The 25739-nt window shown below is 34.4% G+C and overlaps 2 protein-coding genes across 2 annotated transcripts in view; one reads left to right on the plus strand and one right to left on the minus strand.

The window, feature by feature from the left end:
* LOC143225812 (uncharacterized) overlaps nt 1-23599 on the plus strand; it is a 50396-nt gene extending 26797 nt beyond the window's left edge. Inside the window, exons 2-3 of the mRNA XM_076455855.1 lie at nt 20613-21661; nt 21860-23599. Of these exons, the coding sequence (XP_076311970.1) occupies nt 20613-21661; nt 21860-23113 (2303 nt within the window). The 3' untranslated portion in view covers nt 23114-23599. The remainder of the gene's footprint in view (nt 1-20612; nt 21662-21859) is intronic.
* LOC143226930 (uncharacterized) lies at nt 3113-10736 on the minus strand. The gene is made up of 3 exons (XM_076458489.1): nt 10645-10736; nt 3389-3515; nt 3113-3251 (listed from the first exon to the last, which is right to left on the minus strand). Exons 1-3 carry the CDS (start codon nt 10734-10736, stop codon nt 3126-3128), a joined length of 345 nt encoding a protein of 114 aa, XP_076314604.1. The 3' UTR covers nt 3113-3125.
* Nucleotides 23600-25739: the final 2140 nt, after the last annotated feature.

A 25739-nucleotide genomic window follows, 5' to 3' on the forward strand; every position in this document is an offset into this window, starting at 1 on the left:
TTTTTGCATATAAATTGTTACACCTCGCTTAAGCTAGCTCGCTTGGTTGGCCTCACACTTTCCCGACAATGATATTTAATGTTCTCGTAGAAATACTAACGTCCGAAGTGATTCACTGAAGATGAACATTTGTAATGTTGGAAATCTATAAAAAATTCCTGGTTAAAATCTTCAGTTTTTCGATTAATAGACGTTAATCACAGTTATAGCACCTAAGCCCTATAGTACACTGTCTTGAGGCGTTACTTTTATACAAATCATACGAGTTTTTCGAAAGTTCACTTGACAACAATACTGTCAATTATCAGTATTGCATACACATCTAATAAATTGTTGATTCTTACTTTTACGAATCTTAAACAACTGCTAACAACAGGCGGGACTTGTACAATACACGTCACAGACAAAAAAGAGAAAACTGTACAGAAACAAGCGTAGATATTATAATAAATTTATAACTGTAAATTTGTTACATGGTAGAAATATTTTTTTACAAACACCGCAATAATTTGTGAGGTTCTGTACAATGGTCTCAAGAAAGTATTGATTTTAAAGAAAGTACTTTAAATGATATTTGGTTAACAAATTTCGTGTAAGAGTGTGAAGAAACACTATTTTGTAGAGTAATATCAACCTTCTTTTAAAAACTATTCAGCTTTCGATGAGAAAATGAATAAAAAAAGCACCAACTGAATGTTGTTTGATCGTAAGTACTCTCATTGACCTAATGACTTCACTTTAAAAAACTTTCAAGAGATGATTAAAGCTTGACATACGTGAATCCTCATATTTATACGTCATTACTATCGAATTAATGTCTTCTGCCCTTCAGCATACAATGAAGCAACGTTTTACGATCGTATTGACTAGTTATAACGGCAATGACATTTTGCAAGAAATCACCAATCAATAATTCTTTTATTCGATCCATCTTCTCCTTTCAGTTTTACAAAAATAAGATTAATTAATGCCGTCAAATACTATATTTAGCCTAATCTTTTAAGCCTACATATAAATCTTAAGTTTTAACATTTCATCGAAGATTTTGATCTGTTTTCGTTTTAAAGAATCAATAGAGATAAATCAATAAGACTTAGATATCATAAAAAGTTCAAATAATGGACACCTATCATGACGTGATTATATCGATAAACATATAAAGTATGCAAATATATAATTTCAGCAAAACTTTTACCGTACATGACTGGCAATATTTCAAAAACTGTAAATCAGGCTTAAATGAATCACCGTGGGTTTTATTGCGCCGCGAAACATTGTTATCGGCAAATTTCTGCTTCCCAAACGACTCTGTAGCTTTTCGTCTGTGAGAAACTAAAATCTTACAGCATAAGATATTTCACATTCATTTTACTGGTTTGAGGCAATTTTTTTTTGCAATTAACCATAAAGTAATTAGTTATTTACAATGTGCTGCAAAAATTGTCATCCATCTACTAATCTGACATCACACATGCATCAACGTTTTCTTTCAAAGCAACAATAAGAAAATATACAATTTTATCTGATCTGCTGTCGGCCAATCACAGTAAAGAATTCATGCTGAGGATGCAGGGGTACAATAATAAATGTGTTTTTTATAGTACTAGGTATTTTCGCTTCTATGTTGTTTCGTACAATGCTAAGTTCGAATTTATTTGTAATTCTTAAGATTACTTTGTTTGGCTCTGTGGATTTTGAAAATGTTGGGACTTTGGCCATTAGGAGGAATTTTAACGAGTTAAAATTTTAAATTTTGGCATGATTTAAATTTTATAGTTGATAGAGCAATAAAAATATTTTCTAAATCGGCAGGGGTAAAATACGTATGGTTTGCCTACTGTCTGAAAAACGTATTTTTGTAAAGGTATAGGTGACTACGTCCACGTGGTTGACCTTGTTTCTGTATAAAATACTGTGTAAACCGAAGCCCATCACGTTTGCATAGTTTGTCTGGTTTCTATAGAAAATATTTTATGAAGTGGTAAACATAGTTTGCTGTGTTTTTAAAAATTTTCTCTGAATCTTTCTTCCTTGTTGAGATCCAGTATGGCCATGTGGTTAGGACGTTGGTCTTGTAATCTGAGGGTCGCGGGTTCGAGTCCCCCTCTCACACCAAACTTACTTTCTTTGTCAGCTGTGGAGGAATTATAATGTTAGATCAATCCCACAATTCGTTTGTAAAAGAGTATACCAAAAGTTGGTGGTAGATTTTGATGACAAACTACCTTCCCTTTAATCTTACACTACTAAATTAGAGACATCTGCTAGCGCAAATAACCCTTGTGTAACTTTACGTGAAATTCAAAACAAACAAACTTCTGCTGTTTTTTGATAGTAATAATTTATTGGTGATTTTTAGAAGAACTTGACAACCTTGATAATGTGTGGGAGGAGGCGAACTTATATTTACAAAGTTCTGTTCAAGTTAATGTAATCGCCTGACACCATTATTTAAATATCAAAGATTAAAGGGGAATTTTACATAAAAAAAAAAACATTGCAGTCAAAAGAACTACTCATACTGATTAATTTTGCAGGTTTACATTTTTTATAAAAAATATGTGCTAGTAAATGACACATAGAACTTGGTGCAGAAAAAGCCCTTTCCGAGCGGCAATCCAAACGTTTTAGTTTTAACGTTTGCCGCTAGGAAAAGTAATGTGACGTAATAGTTGCCAAACAAACCGCCAGCGCGTTGAATGTAAATAAACATGGTCAGTGCATACGGAGAAACAGAGGCGGAGTCTGTTTTGACTTTGTGTTCTGAACAGTGTCGAGTAGCGCCATATCAATTCTAACCTACTCTGAACGAACCTAGAACAGTTACTTTTGACACAGACCTGACAAGTTCTAGTCAGAATCAGCACCTTCATCATCACTCATATGAACATCATCAGCATCTGTCACTTGTGATACAAAGGACTTCTTAGCAGCAGGTGATGATTCTGCAAAAATCAGTGAAAGAATTACATGTATATGAACAATGTACTGTTTACCAGCAATAGTTTATAATAAATAATTAAAATAATATTCACAAGACTAATCTGATTATTGAATATTGTTAAATCATGAATGAAAATGTCATATTCATATTCAAACTAACTTACCAGTTCCACAAGCAAAATCTATTGTTGGAAGATTTTCTGTCTGGGTTGCTTTGCTACAGTCTTCGAGCCAGATGGGAATACTTGTACACCTCTGGAAACAGAATACCAGCCAGTCCGTGTCCCTCTTGGAATACTTAGGAAAGGCTAAAACAATAGGTTTTTTATTTAGATATTGAAATAATAACATTCTTTCACGGTTAGATTCAAATTAATGTAAATAAAATTATACATCAATTATTGCAACTTATGAATGTTTAATCTAACAATCATGATCTACTTACAAGAGTCTGAACAGACACACTCTGAAATGAGTCAGCTCTAGAGTCTTGGCAGTCATCATCAGGGGTGGGCTGAATCACAACTTCCTCTACAGAATTAGGAACTCTGTCATCAGCAGCACTCTTAAAGCTGAAGATATAAGATTATATATTAAAACAACATGCTTTATGAGGTTTATGAGATTTACATTTAATATGACAAGTTAAAGTACTGTGTTAAGATTAATTTTATTATGATGAGTTATGGAAATATGTTATGGAGTTTATATTTGATTTTTTACAAGTCTACAATTCTTTTTAAATACATAACATGTACTTGATTACTTCAACATATTCAAGACATAGTCTTATTTCAATTTATCTTGAAATGTTAAATGTGAAAAATAGAATTCTTCAAACTTTTCTATATTTAAAAATGATACAAAAACATTTACAGAATGATCTACCAGCTTTTAAACTTTGAATATACTCTATTTGGGATAGATTTGTCCACTGTCTAGACTAGGAAATCAAGGTTTCACTGACTTTCAGGTGCCACAAATGCAAAACACGCTCATGAATGTGAAATGTGTATGTCTAGTTACATTATTCAAAAACTTGTACTTTTTAAATTATTATATTATACTAGTTATTATTTATCGCTTTATACTGCACACATACCTTTAAGTTTGTTCTTTTCATGATGGCAATGGATGGCTTCAGAGAGGTGGAACCTGTAAGCAGCAAACTGAGATCAGTCCTCAGCTCTACACGAGGAAATATGGTGGGGACGATCCTGTCTACTGTCGATTGTTTTTTCAGTCTCAACCTGCCTGGCTTGAAACACACGGAATCCAAAACAGTGGAATCCGACACAAAACATGAGCGTTTAAAGTGACTTTGACAAAGCTTTGCCTGGTGTGAAGGTGTCCAGTTCTTCGTATTGACCATCCGCACCCACTGTCGCCACCTTGCCGGTTCCTTCTCCTTGCACGGAAACGAAAAGAAGCCGTTGCTTGATGCCGAACCGTTTATACAACCATAAGCAACGCAGTAAACCATGTTATCATAAAACAAACATAAAGTAGCAATATCAAGACAAAAATAGTCTCACAAAGTATGTAATCCGAAAAAAAGCACCGATAGATTTACATAAAACACCAGCACTGAAAGGAACAAAATGGTCGGCGCGCAACGAAGCGTGTTTGGCAACTATTACGTCACAGTTGTAAAACGTCACGGAAACAACCAAACGACCGCCAGGAACTTGAATTCGAGAACCCGCATATTTTGTTTCATTTGTTATTCAAAAACCAAATTGTTTAAAAATATGGCAACCACACAGGAATTATACCTAACTAAAGTACAGATTCTAAGGCAATTATTTTTATTAAAATAATATCTGGTGGAATCTCTGAAATGATTTTTATATACAGTTTTATTGTCATGAGTTCCTTTAGAACGTGGGGCTTGGCATGGCCTATCGCGTAAGGCGTGCGACTCGTAATCCGAGGGTCGCGGGTTCGCGCCCGCGTCGCGCCAAACATGCTCTCCCTCCCAGCCGTGGAGGCGTTATAATGTGACGGTCAATTCCACTATTCGTTGGTAAAAGAGTAGTCCAAGAGTTGGCGGTGGGTGGTGATGACTAGCTGCCTTCCCTCTAGTCTTACACTGCTAAATTAGGGACGGCTAGCACAGATAGCCCTCGAGTAGATTTGTGCTAAATTCCAAAACAATCCTTTAGAACGTAGTCTATCTAGTCTAAAGTTAAAAGTGGGAAAGTTTTGACAACTTATGTTGATTTATTCATATAATTATTACCAGCTTATTCTTGAATCACAGAAAATAGACAAGCTTAGTATAAGTTTAGTAGTGACTACAAATGCTCACTGACAAAACAGTAAAATTAAGCATTAAACGTCGGGTTAAGTACGTTATATTGAAATGATTTCAATACTGAAATCAATGAATTACTGGCTATCACAGACGATATTAAAGTCACAGAGGAACGGAATGACTCTGAATCACATTTTCACATTGTTTGACGTTCGTAAATAGTGCGATTGGTTTTTGAGAAGAGTATGTCAAAAGCCTTTTCTGACGCAAATATTCATACTTTCACATCATATGCATATGTTCAGATCATTAATTTAGGATTTCCGAAACGGGATATTACATATAACTACTAGCACTGATAAACAAGCCCCCTACTAGTACAGCGGTATGTCTACGGATTTACAACGCAAAATTCAGGGGTTTGATTCCCCTCGGTGGGCTCAGCAGATAGCCCAATGTGGCTTTGCTATAAGAAAACACACACACACACACTGATAAACAATTCTATGGATCAGCTTAGAGCAGTTGGACTATTCAGAAAGAGAGCTACAAGAAGTCGTATCCCAGCCTTGGTAAATTAAGATGGCGCCTTGTTATAAAAATCAGTGGCGAAAGTCGTCTACGTACATCAAACAACAGCATGCATTATAATAAAAAAATATCTCTGTCTGGAAAAGCGACACAAGTCATATGTACATAAGTATTTCCATGGCATATTCATTTACCAGTTACATACTTCAAGAATAGCACTGGAATGTTGAACTGCACGCCAATAAATATTAGTCTCTTTTTACTAGATAGATTTGCTTTAAACACTGCAGTCTTAGAAAGAAACCTTTCGCAATAGAAACTACGCTGCAGGGCTATTTTTAAAATGCACAATCTTCAGACAGAATGTCAACGGACGTGATGAAAAGAACTGTAACAATGCGGTACGGCTCCAAAATCATTTTAATATGACGCACTTAACCTCTGTAGTCATGTTCGAAATACTTACAAAGTTATAGTATTTTCCATACTAAAATAGAGAAAACAACAACGTTTCTAGTATGTATCAATCTTTTAATCTGAGAACTGAATAGAAAATTTGTAAATATTTTTATATTTAATATCATGCGATGGAACTGGTTTTATACCTTATGTAGCATTATCAGAATATATTGACATTAACTGGTTTTATCTGTAACATAACACTGTGAAAACAACGTAAACTGGTTTTATATGTAATAAAACCTTACAAATAAAATTTTGTTTCAAATGTTCTTTACTACAGATATGTTGGCTTCTAATGTTGTTTACAAATAGAATGTTGACAATAGATTCTGCAAAAAACAGTTTTTGTGTGACTTGTTATAAGCTGACTTTACACCTAATATACCATGGGGAAAATGACGTTTCAGAAACGTGTATAATACTGTGTGGCGAACGAACATTAACTCTTCTACATCTAATATAACATTGTGGCGTGCTCTGGTTTTACATTCAGTACATCATTCAAGGCATAATGCCCCTCAGTGACTCAGCGGTATGTCTGCGAACTTACAACGCTAAAAACCGGGTTTCGATACCCGTTGTGGGTAGAGCTTTGTGCTTAATTCAAAACAAGGAATAATTGGATATTAACTGAGTTAATGTCCAACACAACATAGTAAAAATAAAACGATGTTGCATAATTTGGAGATAACATCCTTATTTCCTCCTGAGACAAGAACTGTCTGTTTAATATCGTTAATCATGGCCTCACTTGTGTCATATGATGATTTTATACTAGTTACTAAACAACTACTAACCTTTTTGCAACTAGCATAAATGAGAAATTGCTAATAACGGAAAGTTTCCCATCAATGCTTTATTTTATCTATTTTAGTTAATACTCTAAAAAATACAAAGCAATTGATTAGGATGAAAATTATGGTTATTTTAGTTCACCCACAAGTTACGCTAGTTACACCGTCTGTATTCTTCCGTATTCTCACATTAATGCTTATTCTACTACACAATCTAATTCTATAGTTTAAAGTCTTAAAATGTGAGCTGAAAATCAGAAAATAAGAGTAGTATGATTTTTTAAATGCATCTTATAAACTAGAAAACAATTTCAGCCTTACAACAATCACACATTATCTTGAAATACTTTTTACAAATAAAATTTTGTTTCAAATGTTCTTTACTACAGATATGTTGGCTTCTAATGTTGTTTACAAATAGAATGTTGACAATAGATTCTGCAAAAAACAGTTTTTGTGTGACTTTCCAAATATGGTCAAAATAAAGCCAAAAAACAAAGGCTGCTAGTCATCATACATTTAACATATCATAAAGACCAAAAGTAACTTCTTTCATTTGATTGACTAGCTCTTTAGCATTTGATCAATAATTTCAAGCATATAACTTACCATCATAACTACTTGTTTTTTCTTCAGAGAATATGGAATTATGACAGGAAATGCACTGAAAGTAAATAAAGCTGAGGACAATCCACCCTCTTTATTATAGAATATTTCAGCTGAAAGTTCAACTCCATAGTTACTTATTGTAAGAGGTTGTCATTCTCATATACGGTAATTTCTTGTCCCCGCATTGCTGCCTTTTTGAATGCCTAAATAAAGTAAAATATGTAATCCATAAACGCATAAAAGATTTAATGAAAGACTTTATTGATCATTAGGATTTCTTACCTACCAAATACGTCATTCCCCACCCCCTGATAAAGCAACCAAGAACTTTTATTTAATCTGTAAAAAATACAGATTTATGCAGATATATAGGGTTTTTTTTTTAAAATAACTTACACCTTTGGGTAACAAAATATATAAACACAGAAAATCACCTCAGATATTTATCAGATTTTGGTAGACATTTCGTAAACTCCTGATGTAATCCCGAAATTAAATTGAATTCCCAAACTTCATAAAACAGCACAAAATTTAAAGATTTATTGCTGGTGTTAGAAAAACTACGACTAACAATTTGTCAGTTTTGATAACCAATTGTCTGAAACACATTAAACAACATTTAAATAAATACTGTAATATTATCAAAGAAAAAAACAAGTAGCAATCCATTCATTATTGTAACTCCATTGAGTGTAAACAAACAATTAAAGACACTTTCAATTAGTGTACATTTCTATAGAAGATTTTGTTTTTACTGAGTTTTACAAAATCTTCGTACTGATAAAATAAAAGGTTTTACGGCTACAACTCCAAGATCATTTAACAACTCTGATAAGTTAATGCTCTGTATTAGCAAAAACAAATATTTTTATGATAATGTTACCCATAAAAGCTATTACTGTTTAGATTTAAACGAATTATTGTAAGTTATGTATTTTTTCTTCAAGACATTTATGAAATTTGCCAACGAGGCTTCTAACAAGTTCTTATGCCATAGAGACAGAACAGAAATGGCTAGCTTTATTTTACTTAGGTACCCCTTTAGCATTTGATCAGCATTCTCCATTATAGTGACATTTTGGCTTATGTATTGGTGTCATATTTTAGCTTCACAATCTTATATCCTAGTATTATTAATAACGAGTTATTACTTTTTTACACCTCACGTGGCCTAATAGTTATGGTGTTCCACTCGTGGGTTTGAATCAAATCATTAAACGTGTTCATAAGTTCACTCCTCCCTAGCATTGTAATGTAACGCTCAGTAAATGATTAGAGTTGGTGATGACTAGTGTTGACCAGTTTATCACATCTCCAATAAGTACGGTTAGCGCAGGCAGCTCTCAAGTATTTTGTATAAAAAATAAACAAACAAACCTTCTTCAGATAATATGACGGTAAGGCAACACATTCACTGAAAGTGAATTTAACAAAAGACCTCTGCATGGTTTATATTGGTGCAGTTTTTGTCAGGTTTGTTTTCAACTTTAAAAGGATATCCGCATCCAGTCATTGAAAATGCTTTACTTAATATAATTACTTCATCTTTTCCTTCGTTCTTCAGTATTATCAAATTTTATTAAACTTGTTTTACACCATTGGTTGTGAAAAATTCTGTCTGTCATTGTTTCATTCCAAAGCCTTTAGATTGCTCTGTTCTTTATATATATGACACCAACTAACAACATAACTCTGAAAAACACACACAAATTGCACTTCACTATAATTTAAAGGCTTCCATTACAGTTCTTGCTTTGTTGTTTGTTCATTTCTGTGTTCACCTTATTAAAATATTGAATTCACATAGCGTTGTGAAAGTGTTTTTTGCACCTCGAACTGGAGTTGGTGTTCATTTATAAACACCTGCAAGTGATCCTCTCCAAGTTAGCTACTGTCTTGTAAACTACTCCACTTAGTCATTTTTTTTGACAAATACACTTTTAATTCTTTGTCATAACATTTATTACCACCTTCCTTTTTATTAACATTTGCAGCTAATATGTATCAAGAGGTAAATTATCTGCTTCACTTTCTTGCTTAATGCTATATATTCATTACTTTCAAGCTCAAAGTGTTTTTTCTAAATTGTAGATAATATTTTAGCCACCTGACTCTTGGCTCTAACACTCGTTTTGTTCGTAGAGAAGATAATTAGAAGAAGGATGAAACCAGAAACGTCACATTAAAGTTGACTCGTAATGATGCAATTAGAGAATTGCTCAATATGATGCAAAACGCTACTACGACTGGATCATAACGGGGAATATTTTGCTGCTTACTTGTTATAATATTCAACGAAGAGAGCTGACCAGAAAATTGAATGAAATCACTTTTTTATGGTATAATACGTAAAGAAACTACAATAATTATTTGGATTGATTTCAATAATAGTATTTTTATTTATTTTGTGCGTATTGTGTATGTGTGTGTATGTGTGGCTAGCTTATAACCAACGAGGTGATGTATCTACAAACAGTTTAATATACGATACGTTGTTGACAGTGTTCACTGTCGTAACCAGACGATGTTCGTCTTTCTAAGTAAGCTGAGTACTCGTATGTGTTTGAAAAATATGTTTAAAACTCCGATGGACCGATCAGCAATTCTGAAATCAGTAATATGAGACAGTGATAAGATATATTACTCTACATTAAAAAAGAGGATGCGAAACATTATTATAACGTCCGTTATCCAAAACACATATTATACTTATAATAATACTTATGAAGGAGTAGTTGTTGATTACAATGCGCTACACAATGCACTATCTGTGCTCTGCCACCACAGGTATCGAAACACAAATTCTAGGGTTGTAAGTCAGCAGACATACCGCTGTGTCACTTGAGGGATCGATTCCTCTAAGAGGACACAGTAGTTATCCCCATGAAAATTGGTCCTAATGTCTGATATTTGCAGAAATATCTGCAACTGTTTTGTTCCCCTCAAATAAGAAAAAACAGCGCTTTAGTTCAGTTTGTTAGAAATACAAGCACGATATTATACGGATGAATAACAAAACGCTATATTGTAAGTGAAAATATGATTTACTACTCCTCAGTGGGCCAGTGGTAGGTCTGCAGATTGACAGGACGAGGAACCAGGTTCCGACATCCATGGTGGGCAGAATACAGATTTCCCATTGCATATCTTGAAGCTTAATTGCAAATCAACAAACATTTGATTTATTACTGGATATTTCGAGCATCGATAAAAATAGGATTTTTAAATTTATAAAGAATTAACTTTGTGACGTTTGCAAGTAGAATAAAGTTTGAAAAAATATATCATTTAACTTTAAAAAATATACTTATGGGAAGTCTAGCTAGTAAGATACTAAAGATTCAGTGAGAAGTTATTGTGGTTTGGTTTGACCTTCGTGCAAAGTCACACAAGGGTTATATGCGCTGGCCGTCACTAATTTAGCAGTGTAAGACTAGAGGGAAGGCAGCTAGTCATCACCACTCATCTTCAATTCTTGTGCTACTCTTCTACCAATGAACAGTGGAACTGACCGTCACATATAACGACCTGCAAGCAATTGCTAGAAGGGCCCCCGGCCCGGGAATTATTGACTTCGTGCCCATAACCAAGAACGTTTTCAATAGAAGCTTAACAATAAAATGGTATATATATATATATATGTGTGTGTGTGTGTGTGTGTTTGTAATGCATCTCGTCGCTCGACTATTTGTGTTGTTGTTTGTGTGTGTTTTCTTATAGCGAAGCCACATTGGGTTATCTGCTGAGTCCATCGAGGGTAATCGAACCTCTGAGTTTAGCGTTGTAAATCCCATAGACTTACAGCTGTACCAGCGGGGAGCGTTGTTGTTGTTGTTAATTAACAGGAAATAGCCCTCCAGTGACACAACTATAAGTTAAACTTACAACGATAGAAACCAGATTTTAGTACCTGTGGTGGGCAAAGCACAGATAGCCCCTAGTGTAGCTTGGTGCTTAATTACAAAAAAACAAACAGAATATAAATATATATTTTCTTTAGTATATTTTTTTGGTTAATTAAGACGAAAGTTCGGCCACCAGAGGGGCAGCTATAAATGTAAGCGCTTACAATGCTACAATCCCCAGTTCGATTCCCAGAGGTTTGGTTGTTTGTTTGAAGTTAAACATAATGCTACAGAATGGGCTGTCTATGCTCTGCCCACCATGGGTACTGAATCCCGAATTCTAGCATTGTTAGTCTGCAGACATACCGCTGTGCCACTTGGGAACTCGATTTCCCGTAGGTGGACACAGTATTTATCTCCTTGTGGATTTGCTCTAAAACAACTAGCCAAGCACAAAGATATTCCTAATTTAATCCTTTTATTATTTCATCAACAGAAAAATGAGTATTATTTTCTCGATTCTTTATCATATTGTAAACTGCAAAAAAAATCTTTAGTTTTATTTCTACTAATACTGAAGCATCCTTTTTTCAGTTTTTCGTTCAGTTTGAGGCCCAGCATGGCCAAGCGTGTTAAGGCGTGCGACTCGTAATCTGAGGTTCGCGGGTTCGCGCCAAACATGCTCGCCCTTTCAGCCGTGGGGGCGTTATAATGTGACGGTCAATCCCACTATTCGTTGGTAAAAGAGTAGCCCAAGAGTTGGCGGTGGGTGGTGATGACTAGCTGCCTTCCCTCTAGTCTTACACTGCTAAATTAGGGACTAATAGCACAGATAGCTATCGAGTAGCTTTGTGCGAAATTCAAACAAACAATCCTTTAGTTTGTTTGTTAAGATAAAAATTGATATTATTACTTTAGTAAGTTTTTTTCCAAGTTTGTTACTCCGGTAAAACATTTTCACTCCAGTCTTTTTTTTCAGTTTGTTAATCCAGAAATAAGCATTATTTTACTACTTTCTATTTCTAGCTTATTATTCCCAGTATATATTTTTAGCTTATTAACACAGAAAAAAAACGTTCTTTCTTCAGGTTTCTATTCTAAGTTTCTTACGTGTTATAATTTACTTCGGACGAGTCTCCGATTTATTATATTACGTGTGTTACGTATTACAATTTCAAATAGTCTGAAAGTTTAATTTCCATTTAAAAGTTAATTAAATGTTAAAATGTATCAACTTTATAGTGTTTACCAACGAGATTCATACAATTTTCACAATTTTCTTTCTTAGCACAAATATATTTTAATTCACAAATAAGGATACAATTTTCAATGACGATTATTACAAATAATTATTACAAATATTGGTTTATATACAAGAGTTTTGGAAACTTACAAACTATACTTAGTCTTCTATCTGATCTAGAACTCAATACTTCACCGACGGTCCAGGTCCATGACCAGCAAATTAATTCTGAGTTGACATTGTTGCACCTCACTTAAGCTAACCGTCTCTTTTCTTGGCTGGTTTCACACGTGTTAGAAGCTAACTTTTCCTGTGAAGATATTTCATGACCTCATAGAAATAATAACATCCGAAGTAACTCACAGAAGTTGAACAGTTTGTAATGTTCAAAACCTATAAACGTTCATGGTCAAATTTTGTAGTTTTCCGATTAATAAGCAGTTACCACAATTATAGCTTCCAAGGCTTATAATATACTGTAGCTGACAAAATAATAACAATTGTCTCTTAACGTGTTGGTTTATATAGTTCAAAGCGAGATTCTCGAGAGCAAAAATCAACAATATGTGGTTTACATGTTTTCGAAAATTGTGGAACGGTTGCCAAGAGACTATTATTATTATTTGTCAGCTACAGTATACTATAAGTCTTGGAAGCTATAGTTGCGGTTAACACTTATTAATTGGAAAACTACAAAATTTGACCATGAACCTTTTTAGATTTTGAACATTACCAACCGCTCAATTTCTATGAGTTACTTCGGATGCTATTATTTCTAAGAAGTCATCAAATATATTCACAGGAAAAAGTTAACTTGTAACCGGTGTGAGAACAGCCAAGAAAAGACAGTGTTAGCTTAAGTGAGATGCAACAATATCAACTCAGAATTAATTTGCTCGTCATGGACCTGGACCGTCGGTAAAATATTGAGTTCTAGACCAGATAAAAGACTAAATATAGTCTGTATTTTAATATACAATACACATTTAACAATATACATCACATGTATAAAAATATATAGTGAAGCAAACGTAGGTATTAAAATAAACGTATAACGGTAAATCTGTTCTACTTTATTGACACGAAAATAAGCATTCCTTCTCTAGTTTTGTTTCTTTGTTAACACAAAATTTAGCAATTTTATCCAGCCATTTTACCCTAACACAGAAATACATATATATTTTTTACTTCGCTAACACAAAAATGAACTATTTCGTTTTTATTATCGAAAATCTTTCATTTTCATTTCAAATACTCTGTTGTTAGGTGTTCATATGTCCAAGATAATAATGTATGAGTTTAATAGCGAACTTACATCTAGTTTTAACACAAAAAGACAACGCATGTCCTTAAACTGATCACGGGCCACTTGAATCAATCATGTATTGTGGAAAACTCGTTTGTCAAGATCGTAAGACCCAGATATATGAGAGCAGTATTTTTAATATTCAAGTTATTGTGCCAAAATCCCTTACGTTATTCTCATTTTGTATATATATATGTACATACATACATGGCTGCATAAAGAGAAATACATTATCGTACATATATATAACTGATTTATGAAATATTTTCTCCATTTGTTCCTCGGAAACATGAATAGTTCTCAAATGTAAAGGCCAACAAGTTTGCTTGTTTTTTGTTTTGGGGAGAGGGGAGGTCTAGGTAAACAGCTTATGTTTCAGGGCGCCAGTCGCTCTTCAACTGCAGTCTCGATTATGATAGGCACGTATCCACGCATTTCTACCTTAACAGGTTTAACTAGTGGATATACATATATATATAATGCTCTTCGCATTACTGGTCATTATAAATTGTTATGGTTATGTTTTGCTTTTACCGGAAGTGACATCACAGTGACAAAATGTTACGTTTTAAAGTCTACAGATAAGTGTTTGAGCAACACGTTCCGATATTTTTATCCGTTTAAGAATTTTTCTCACATGAAACTGTTTCAACTTCATTATTAGAAACAAACACTGTAGAAAGCACCTTCCTCATTGTCTTAGATTAAAGTCAGTTAATTTTCAAATTAAAGACACATCAGATGAGTCTAATGCGTGATGTGAAAACCTTGGTACTTTTTCGTGAAACAAATTATGACTACTTACAACCATTAAAATGAACCATAAAATTAATACCATAACGGCATTACTTATTTCTAGTTATTATTTGTAGGATTAATCTCTTGTTGTTCATGAAGTTTCTCTTCACAAGCACATGAATATGGCGATGTAATGCAGACCAGAAATTTACTAGACATAAGTTAACTAGAGATCGTAAGAACACAAAATCGAGCGTATAATACTCAGAAATCTCTGCCTGTAACCAAAAACTGGTCTATGCTTACCGTGTGCATCATCGAGTGCGGTCAGCAACGGAACTGGGCTTTAAATGATCCGCAAGCTCGAGCTCTGTGCTCTTCTTGTTTCCTTGAACTCCACGACAGCGACTATCAATTTAAAGCGTTTATGTGTCTTATCATCTTCTACTAATGTCCATATTAATTTGGTTGATTTCGTTTAGCAGAAAAGATCTGCCTTTTTATCTAATGGATTTATTACCAAAATGTATTTTTCTGTCTGGCAAACGTAGGCTTCAGTTTCCATCACTGTTAGTCCCTAGTGTTTGATTCAAACGTGCAATCACTCAAAACAACCACATACACGAGGTGCGAACCAGAGAGAGAAATTCTGCAACAGTGAATTACGTACTCTAATTGTCAACAAGTTAACCCTACTTCTTGGTTTACAGATTTATTTACTGTTTACAGCTTCAAGCACGAGTTGAGCTGACACGAGAAATCTCCTGCAGCAAATAACACGCCCTAATTGTCTATAATATAAGTTATACTTTTTTATTCAGCCATGTGTACAAGTTGTGAAGTAAATTAAAAAAAAAAATACAGGTACGATAATGAATATAGCCATGTTAGGAGGGTGGAGTAATGCTGCCACGACTTCATATACAGGACAGACTTTTGGTCAGATCTGGGGTATTACGACAGCTGTTCCAAATACTTGAATATCACTATTCATATGTCTGTTTCTGAACAAACTGAAACAGTTTTACATCACACTATAAACGAAAGATTCATCTACTTTTTGATTTAAAGAAATAGGCAGTCAAAACTAGGTAAAGTTATTGTTGTTTTTTTCTTGTACGTTTTCTTCTCTTCAAAGAGAAAAAACATACAGTAAATAAAGGAAGGCCATTACCAGACAGAACTGCATTGGTACACATTAATTTATACTACTGCTTGTGTACTGCAACATATACACTGATATTTGTTTGAATATTTTAAGCGTGAATTACTTTCCACAGCCATTAGTTTGAAACTGATGTCTCTGGGACCTAGAGGGCAGGTTGTTTGTTTGTTATTAAGCACAAAGCTACATAAAGGCCTATCTGTTCTCTGGCCAACACAAGTATTGAAATCCAGTTTCTAGTGGTTTAAGTCTGCAGACGATCCGCTGTGCCAATGGTGTTCAACGGGCATGTGGATAACCTCATTTGAAGGAATGTCCTGGTGGATATACTATTAATGGTGACACTGGGAGCAGCCTCCTCGTCTGAGCCTTAATTCTTTCTAGGAAATTTAAAACATTTCGATAATGAGCTTTGTTTATGTAAAATTACTAATATTTATATTCAAATTACAAAATCATTTTTTTTTATGTTTATGTTGTTATTGTTTCTCGTAACCCTCTGCAATTTCACTTGATATATGAACTCCGGAACATGCTATGTTATCAACAGTTCGTATATTTTATAGAACTTAGGATTTATTCTTGATGACGAGAAACTCACTTGAAATAAAAATGTATCTCAGAATGGCTGGTATGGGTATTAACATTTTTATTGATAAGGAGATAACAACGTTTTGACCTTCCTAGGTTGTTTTCAAGATACCAGCCGCTCTGAAATACAAATTAGGATTCCGTTTGTCACTACCCTAACCTCTAAGATTTTTTTCTGAATTGGAACCACTGTAAAAACGTTGCACTTGTTTTGTTAACGTACTCTAATAGTTTGGATTTAAACCTCCTCTTTGAAATGAATCTTATTTTTAATTAAGCTTAAAATAATAATACGTGTGTAAAAGCAGCCAAGTTAGAATAAAGGGGTCAGTCATGTAAAAATATGATATATATAAAAAAGACATGTTTTACAAAAGAGCAAACCATGGAAAGATGTAAAGATAAAATGGGTAGGAATTGTAGCTTAACTATTTGTACGTGTACACTGTTTAGATAATATAGTAGACTTCATGTTTAATAGAATAAACACAGAGAAAAAATTGATAATAATTTAATCTCTACAATATGAATTAGAAAAACTTCAGTGTGAGGTTTGTTAGAATTGTTTTACACAGATACATCACAGCTACACTATTCGTCATTCTTCAAGCCCAAGAAAAGCATGAAAAACTAGATATATATATATATATTCGTGAAGTCGAAGTGTCAATACGAGTGTTTTAAAAATATTTTATTTTCTTTATTACAAATATTATCAGTTTGAAACTACTTTTCGCCTGAATATATCTTAGTATAATGATACACTTTGTTTTAATGAAAATATTTCAGTGCTTCACTGTCCTTTTCCTCTACGACTTAGGATTTCTATTAAATAGCCAAAAAAGTTTGATTTGTGTTTGAATTTCGCGCAAAGTTACACGAGGGCTATCCGCGCCAGCCGTTTCTAATTTAGCAGTGTAAGACTAGAGGGAAGGCAACTAGTCATCACCACCCACTGCCAACTCTTGGGCTACTCTTTTACCAACGAATAGGGGGATTGGCTGTTACGTTATGACGCCTCCACGGCTGAAAGGGCGAGCATGTTTGGTGCGACGGGAATTCAAACCCGCGGCCCTAAGATGACAAATCGAACGTCTTAACCCATCTGGCCATGCCTAACCGAAAAAGACGAAATTTTCAGAAGTTTTGTACGTAGGTATGTCAACAAATTCTGGGTTACCATTTCTTTTGTAACATAACCTATTTTATGTCAAAATCTCATTTTCATATTTTAAGACTTACTTCCAAACAAGCTGGCGACCTTTCTATTTGTTATTCTAAGGAAATTGTTTTGATAACTTAGTTTAAATTCGTAGGTATTTGATAAATAAGGCGAGAAAAAAAAACACCAGACTAATGTATTGAAATGAATACTTAATAGCAAATTAAACGCAAAACTACTTTTAAAATTTTATTCTTTGTTAAAATTTGTTGTTGTTTTGAATTAAGCACAAAGCTACACAATGGGCTATCTGTGCTTTGCCCACCACGGGTATCGAAACCCGATTTTTAGCGTTGTAAGTCCACAGATTTACCGCTGAGCCACTGGGGGGGGGCAATTTAAAATTTACAAACGTTTTACAAACGTAGAACCATTCTTTTTTGGAATCACTGACTTTGGAGACCAGGAGGCGCTTACTTAGTAATAAATTAGCATATATGTAAAAATTTAGAGAAAATTCAATTACTTCTTATATTGACTTTTATAATTAAAACAAATAATAATCATGATTGTGTATAAATATTATTTCGGGCTACAATCAACTCAATTCTTACATCTGTTAAAATCAGTTAAAACGTGCCAGAAAAACTAAAGCATTGTAATTATTTTATCTATAGGCATGGACTGTTATATAATATGTTATGCATCTGTAGGCATGAAGTACATGTATATGTATATACACACACATAAAAATACGAGTATTGCACATCTGTAGGCATAAAATTTTACAACTTTTATTCACAGAAAGCTCAACTACTTGGTACAAAATTGATATTCAGCCTAGTATTGTTCATATCTAATTAAACATTTTGTTTCTACTCATATAGATTACAACGCATTGTTTCGCTTTTAACAATATATTCGGAAATAATTCTAGTAATATCTCACGAAGTTCGACCATCTTAGGTTTGTCCTAATTCTTTATACTAAACTAACAATAGAAAATCATTTCTATAACAAAAGTATAATAATAAAAATATAATAAATTATATTAAATAATCATATGAATACTGTTGATGAAAGTTAAAATAAAGAAATAATATAACAAAGCCTTTACTCTCGGTACGCATAAGCGCCAACCTTTGGCTTCAATCACTGTCTTGCTTTTACTCAGTACAATCGTAGAATTAACTTTCTAACTACCTGAATTTTCTGCGGTTCTTCTCAACTTTGTCTTGTGACCAATGAAAATCTATTAAACTACACTGCATTATAACGTCAGAGAAACGCAGTACCTGAGATATATTGTTACGGCACAAGTTACTGTTTGGATCAAGATTTGTTTGTTTGTTTTTTAATTTCGCGCAAAGCTATCTGCTATCTTCGCTAGCCGTCCCTAATTTAGCAGTGTAAGACTACAGGGAAAGCAGCTAGTCTTCACCACCCACCGCCAACTCTTGGACTACTCTTTTACCAACGAATAGTGGGATTGACCGTCACATTATAACGCCCCCACGGCTGAAAGGGCGAGCATGTTTGGTGCGACGGGGATGCGAACCCGCGACCCTCAGATTACGAGTCGCACGCCTTAACCGACCTGGCCATGGCGGGCCAAAAGTTTAGATCAAATAGTAGGAACTTACCAAGAGTACAATAAAAAACTAATGTTTTTGAAAATACAAGATAATAAATAAAAACTTAAACTAATGTCTAAATCGTCCAATAAATATCTGAAGAACAATATGTTAAACATAATATGAGGTGTGTCTAACACAACTTACGTCTGTTACCTACAAAACATAAGTAGCAGGAAACAGGAGGTAATAAATAAAATTAAATATTTTATAGAAGCCGAACAGGAAAATGATAACATTGTATATACTTTAATAATAATACTTAAAATGATAACATTGTATGTACTTCAATAATAATACTTAAAATGATAACATTGTATGTACTTCAATAATAATACTTAAAATGATAACATTGTATATACATCAATAATAATACTTAGAAGCGAGTAAGGCGTGCGACTCGTAATCCGAGGGTCGCGGGTTCGTGCCCGCGTCACGCCAAACATGCCCGACCTCCCAGCCGTGAGGGCGTTACAATGTGACGGTCAATCCCACTATTCGTTGGTAAAAGAGTAACCCAAGAGTTGGCTGTGGGTGGTGATGACTAGCTGCCTTCCCTCTAGTCTTACACTGCTAAATTAGGGACGGCTCGGTGCAGTAGGCTAACAACCTACTCACTTAAATACTTGTTGAAGAATCCGCAAGTGATTGCGTCTCTACGTTCTTAGATGGAATCTAATGGTGATAACTAACTATAACTAACTAATCAATATCAACTGTAATTAAAGTGTAGATAATAAAATGTTTAAAATGTCGTGATATTTGATAAAATTTGTGCAAACTTAAATAAGAAGAATGTATTTTAATGTACCTAAAAATTGAATGAATTTTTCTTTTCCATGCGACAGAAGGAACTTCATTTGTTAAAAATAAGAGTGAGTTTACGAGCTATATTAAACGTTGCACATTTGTGGCATGGAGTGTTGAAATATATGTGTTATACATGTACAGCCAGAAAATGTTATACATCTGTATACATGAAGTGCTTATTTATATCTGTATATATGAAACAGCTTTAGAAAGAAAATGTTATATGTTATTACATTTATAGGCTGGAAGTGCAAGTATTTATATGTATATGTTATACATCTGTAGGCAATACATGTTATATGCTACACAACTGAAACAGGTTGATATACTTACGAGTGTTTTATATACACTTAGACAAGAAACGTTACACATGATTTATTACATAATTCGTTTCTGTAGTTAAGTATTGTTAAACATATGCTTATACTTTCAATAATTAAGAACTATTTCACCTGTATATACTTCTATAGATAAAAGTTTCAAATGTTTAACTTTAAAAACTAGATTTGTTCATCCTTTCAGTTTGGATAGTCAATTCAGAAGATCTGGTTACAGCTCCAGCAGAGATTCTGCCAACTATAACAGTACGAGGATTTCTGAACTTTCGAACAACTGTTGACAACACCGTCATTGTATTCACACCTGCCAAATCTGACAAAACTGATAAGTTACCCTCTCATTCTAAGACTATTCCTTCAATACCATCAACCACGGTACCTGACAATGCAGAAAACTCAGAAATTCAGGATCTTGCTTACACCCAAACACATGGAATATTGAAACCAGATCAAGACCTTGAGAACGTACTAAAGGATTCCTATAGTCCGAAGCTTCTACATAACGATCTTTCCTCAGAGGAGTCACATTCTGTTCATAGTCAGACGTCTACATTTGAGTCTTTTAAAAAGTTGCCCATTACCACAAGCAAGCAAGTAGCCGGTACTGTTGCTCAGCAACTCACTCCTACTTTACCACAATACCCTATTGGGCTGGTAACTGTAGTAACAGGAAAAAGTATACAAGATGGGACTACAATGGTACTCGAAACAAGCGTTATCGGGACGTACATAGATGGAAAATATGCTCAAATTTTAAAGAGTACATCCAAACTAGGTTCCTTATGGTCAGACGCCTCAAGCCACTTGAAAACAGTCCAAAACAAAATCGAGCCCTCTGTAACAAAAGCCATACAGTTTACACCCAGTAGTCCTAGTTCAGCTACCAAAAACAAATCGCCACAGCTTACGAACCAAAGGCAAACTTCTGCAACAGATTTTGCTCTTCTAGATCAAAAACATAAAATTGTTGAGAAGAAGAAAGACAATGGTATTGCTAGCAATACTGTGCTGCAGTCTTCCTTTAAACCTATAGACCCTGGTCTTCAACTATCAAGCAATCCCACTCAGTCATTGGACACTGGACTTAAAAGTACCTCCAGTAGATCACGATTTAGATTGCGTTCAACTACGTCGAAGTCTTCAAATCAAGCAAACACTTTCATTAAGTTGCATACTTCGAGAAGGTCGACAGAAAGATTTCGTTATATACCTCGGCAAAGAAACACTCACACGGTAAGTTAACAATAGTAAAGTTAGTCCTATTTTTAAATACGGTGCTGACAGTTTAACTAAACAGACAAATGTATGATCTATTAGTAATAGTTAAATGGGAATATAATCTGCAAAATTAAAAGCACTTTTGTAAAGGTTTATTATTCTGCACTGAAACACACACACACAAATAGCCTATATTTTGTATTTGTATCGCAGGTCCAACTAAATCGGTTCAAAGTGAAACTGACGAGCCGACTTGATGATAAGATGGAAGAAGACAATATAAAATCAAGAGAAGAAGAAGAGATGGAAGAAGAAGATGAAGATAATGCTACCGATAATCCTTCAACATCCATAGATCCAGCACGTGTCATTTACGAGTTAGCAACTATTACTAGTGAAGTTACGTTGCACGTGGGTCGTCGGAAGTCCGTACGAACTTTGACTATTACAACATCTCTTCAACGTACACTTGAACCTTCTGAGCTGGCGTCCTACGAACTTGATGCCACAGAAACTGTAGATAGAAATAAAGCTTTAGTGTCAACAGATGGGTCTTCGTACTACGTGTTTTCTCGCACTTACTCCACCACAGAGCACTCCTTACGTACCTCGCTTGTTTCTACTCTGGATGGAGAGGATATGGTTACCCATACAATTACGGAGAGTTTCTTCATCCGTAAACTTATCACAGCATATCGTACGTTACCAGCAAATGATCTTTTACTGCTAAATCACACCCTAGAATCGAATGTTGAACTTCCTTTCAACTCGAGTCTGACAGATGATCTTCAAGATGATTTATTTTTGCCTCAGTCGACCCTGGAACAGCAAATGCCCCAGACTCGACTTCCCCTCGAAACATCCAACCTGGATTCTTCAATGTTGTCACTTTCAAATTCAAGAAATCTTCCCTTACAGATCTCTAACCCACTGTTATCGCTGAACCAAAACCCCCTTGCAGCTGTATATTTGGGCTTGCAACAGCTGAATCGTCAGGTGACACTGTATTCCACAATTACAAAGAAGACTTCTTACATAACCACTGATACTGTGTATAGCACGAAAGTTGTTAGATACTACGACGGTCGAATTACACGCTCGAGGACACTGTCTGAGTCACTTTCTACTAAAACGCGTACAATTACGACGTTGACCACAACTGTTCAGCCTATTATCAACACTCAAGCACTCCAGCAACAACAACAACTGCAACAGTTGATCGGCACCCAACTCCAGCCACCCGTCCCCCAACAATACAGCACAGTGACATCATCATATACTACTGTCACAACAGCTACTAGTACCAGTACTCGGATATACACACTTATCTACAATGCTTTTAGCACAAAATATCGTACTGTAACAAGCACTAGCCCTTACAAAACAACAATTACTACATATAGCACATCGCAAGTACCAATTCTCGCCACTTCACCACCTGGTGGCGCTTTTCAATTTTATGGATAGATGTTTGGAGATCAAATACCTCAGGTGTTTGCACTAACTTTGTATTCAAAGCTATAATTAGTAAAATATGTACCGTTCATGAGGGTATGTCTTTACACTGTGTGATCCACTTGTCTGCCCTCATACTGATCGTACTTCTACGAAGTGGCACTTTTATTGTTCTTGAGGGTGAAAAAGTGCAAATCAATCAGTGGTTTTTACGTCAAATATTGGAAGTTTCCGTAACCAGTTAAAAATTTAATCTTTCAATTAATGTAGTAAATGTCTTTTTTTTTCTTTTTTATGGTTTACTAATGTTCACTTTCAGCAACACTATATCCTACATTTTTAGAACTCTTTCTAGTCTATGTCTTCTGCAATGAACATAGATACTATAAAAATACAGTTATGTGATCTTTTTTAGACAGTGTTGAAAGGGTTTTTACACAAAATTACTGTGTGGCATGTTTGTAAAGTTTAATGTAAGAATAAATAATTTGTAAAGTAGAGTAGTTTGTTTTTATTTATTAATCAGTAAATGTATGCCTCCTAGTGTATGAAATTTACTTTCATGAGTGTAAGGTATTTTTGCTCATTCAAGTTAATATTATTTGCACCCATGTGAAGACTACAATATTTTAATTGTTATAATAGAAATTGTTTTTATCTATGTTGCTGCATATTAGAAACAAAACTACCTCAACAACTGTAAACCCTTGAAGTTCATAATAAATTCTTCCACACGTAATTACTCTTTCTAAACCGTTTATTACCAGGGTTATCGAAGGAGATAAAACAAAAGAGCCAATACACTGGAGGTATTGCGTTAAGAATCATTTCTTTTCCTCCAAAATATGACTCTAAACTTTTGAAAGAATGTAAAAGTTAAGTCAAATTGTGTTTCAGTTTAAAAATATATACTTCCTTTTATTTAAAAAAATATAGAGTAGTTTTAACCTTAAGTGTTTTAAACATACATTTTGTCTTGAACATTGCTTCAAAGTGCATTTATATTAAGTTAATTGCCCCCCAGTAACTCAGTGGTACATCTGAAACTTAGAACGACATCAGTTGGGTTTCAATACCCATGGTAAGCACTGCGCAGATAGCCCACTTTTGTAGTTTTTTTGCTTAACTAAAAATCAAATTTTAATTATTAATTTCAGTACTCCGTGCACAAAGGAAAACTTGTGTAGCATCCAATTATCTTCATTTCGTAGGATAGAAACAAGAAATAAAACCGAGCACTTCCACTAACGAATGCACTGTCAAGACTTTTCTTTTAATTGCTCAAACTTCCTGGCTAACACTCTTCTGCCCATTCACACATAAAACTTGTCATTGAAATTAACAAAATAAATATTTTATTCTTCGTTAGAGATCAGTTCTTCTGTAATATATTCCAATAAATAATGTTATCTGAAATTATTTACAGTAGCATATCCCATGATTAAATCCCAAGTTCAACAACTTGACAAAACACAAGCACTCTTACTGACTGTACTAAAAAGTTAACCAACATGCACTAATCGTTAAAGACTGCACAAGCTGTAGATATGAATAACAGTTGTTACCCATCATTCTAACAGGCGTGAAAGGACGGATAAGTTTTCCTATGACATCTACTTTGTAGTCAACGAAATACATAGTTTGCCCTGAAGAGTAAGAATGCCTAAAAAGGCTGTTAATGTGCTCCACAAACAACATTTGAGCTATTTAAGGTACATTTCATCATATTGTCCTTTTTCAGGTTATATAGTCTCATAAGACCAGCAATGTAGTTGAGAGAAACACCCTCAAGCAGGTCCAGCACTGCCAAAATGAGAAATATATCGTAGCAGTTCCAAAAAAGGCAGTAATTAGTCCTCGTGGATCTGCATGTATAACTGCTCAACAAAATGATGCCAACTGAGCAACTGTCTCGTGCATTTCAAATTATGGAAAATTAAATCCCTAAAATTTGTTGTTGCATCAGAAGCTCAGACGTGGTGACACTAACAGCCAGATGTAGTAATGTTAGTGAAATTTAAAAAAAATGGAGACAGCTGACTCGCATATTACTAGTAAAACCACACGCAGTATCGAGGCTAATTCCCATCACACCGTGATTGTGAATCGTCACATATATTGTTACTAGAGTAATCATAAATTCTCTTAGATGTCAAAATGATAAGATAATATTTAACAATATAGGAGTGTCTTTCTTGGTGATTATATTGTACGTCATTCCTCCTTTGATGCCAGCATCGTGTTTGAGATATATCTGGAAAGGCTGACGTGAATATTGGAGCAGTTAAAACCATTGTTGCAATCATTCGCTCCACTTCATTATGGGTTAGTTCAGTCTTATTGGATCACAGCTTTGTAAACCATTGGATGGACACAATATAGGGAAGGCACTTAAGTTGTCACTGAATTTGCAAGGAATAATGATGATGGACTTTTTCATATGGAATTTTATTACTTCACAGATGCATGGACTAGAAAATAGCACAATATCTCATTATGGACTTGCTGAAACATTATAGGAACTCACTGTAAAAATCTCTGAATGCTTCCAACTGTTCATTGAAAGCAAGTGGTAGATACTTTATATAATTAAAGTAATAGAACTGAAAATGCTACACGATTTTATACCATACCGTAG

Source organism: Tachypleus tridentatus, chromosome 9 (assembly GCF_004210375.1).
Source record: "Tachypleus tridentatus isolate NWPU-2018 chromosome 9, ASM421037v1, whole genome shotgun sequence".
NCBI lineage: Eukaryota > Metazoa > Arthropoda > Merostomata > Xiphosura > Limulidae > Tachypleus > Tachypleus tridentatus.

What these genes read in the sequence shown, in the direction of transcription:
- LOC143226930 (XM_076458489.1), bottom strand. Translation starts at nt 10,736, where the DNA reads ATGGGAAATCTGTATTCTGCCCACCATGGATGTCGGAACCTGGTTCCT. An exon ending in CACTGGCCCACTGAGGAGTA is followed by an intron (nt 3,516 to 10,644) that starts GTAAATCATATT and finishes TTATATCTTCAG; the next exon opens with CTTTAAGAGTGCTGCTGATG. An exon ending in GTGTGTCTGTTCAGACTCTT is followed by an intron (nt 3,252 to 3,388) that starts GTAAGTAGATCA and finishes CTATTGTTTTAG; the next exon opens with CCTTTCCTAAGTATTCCAAG.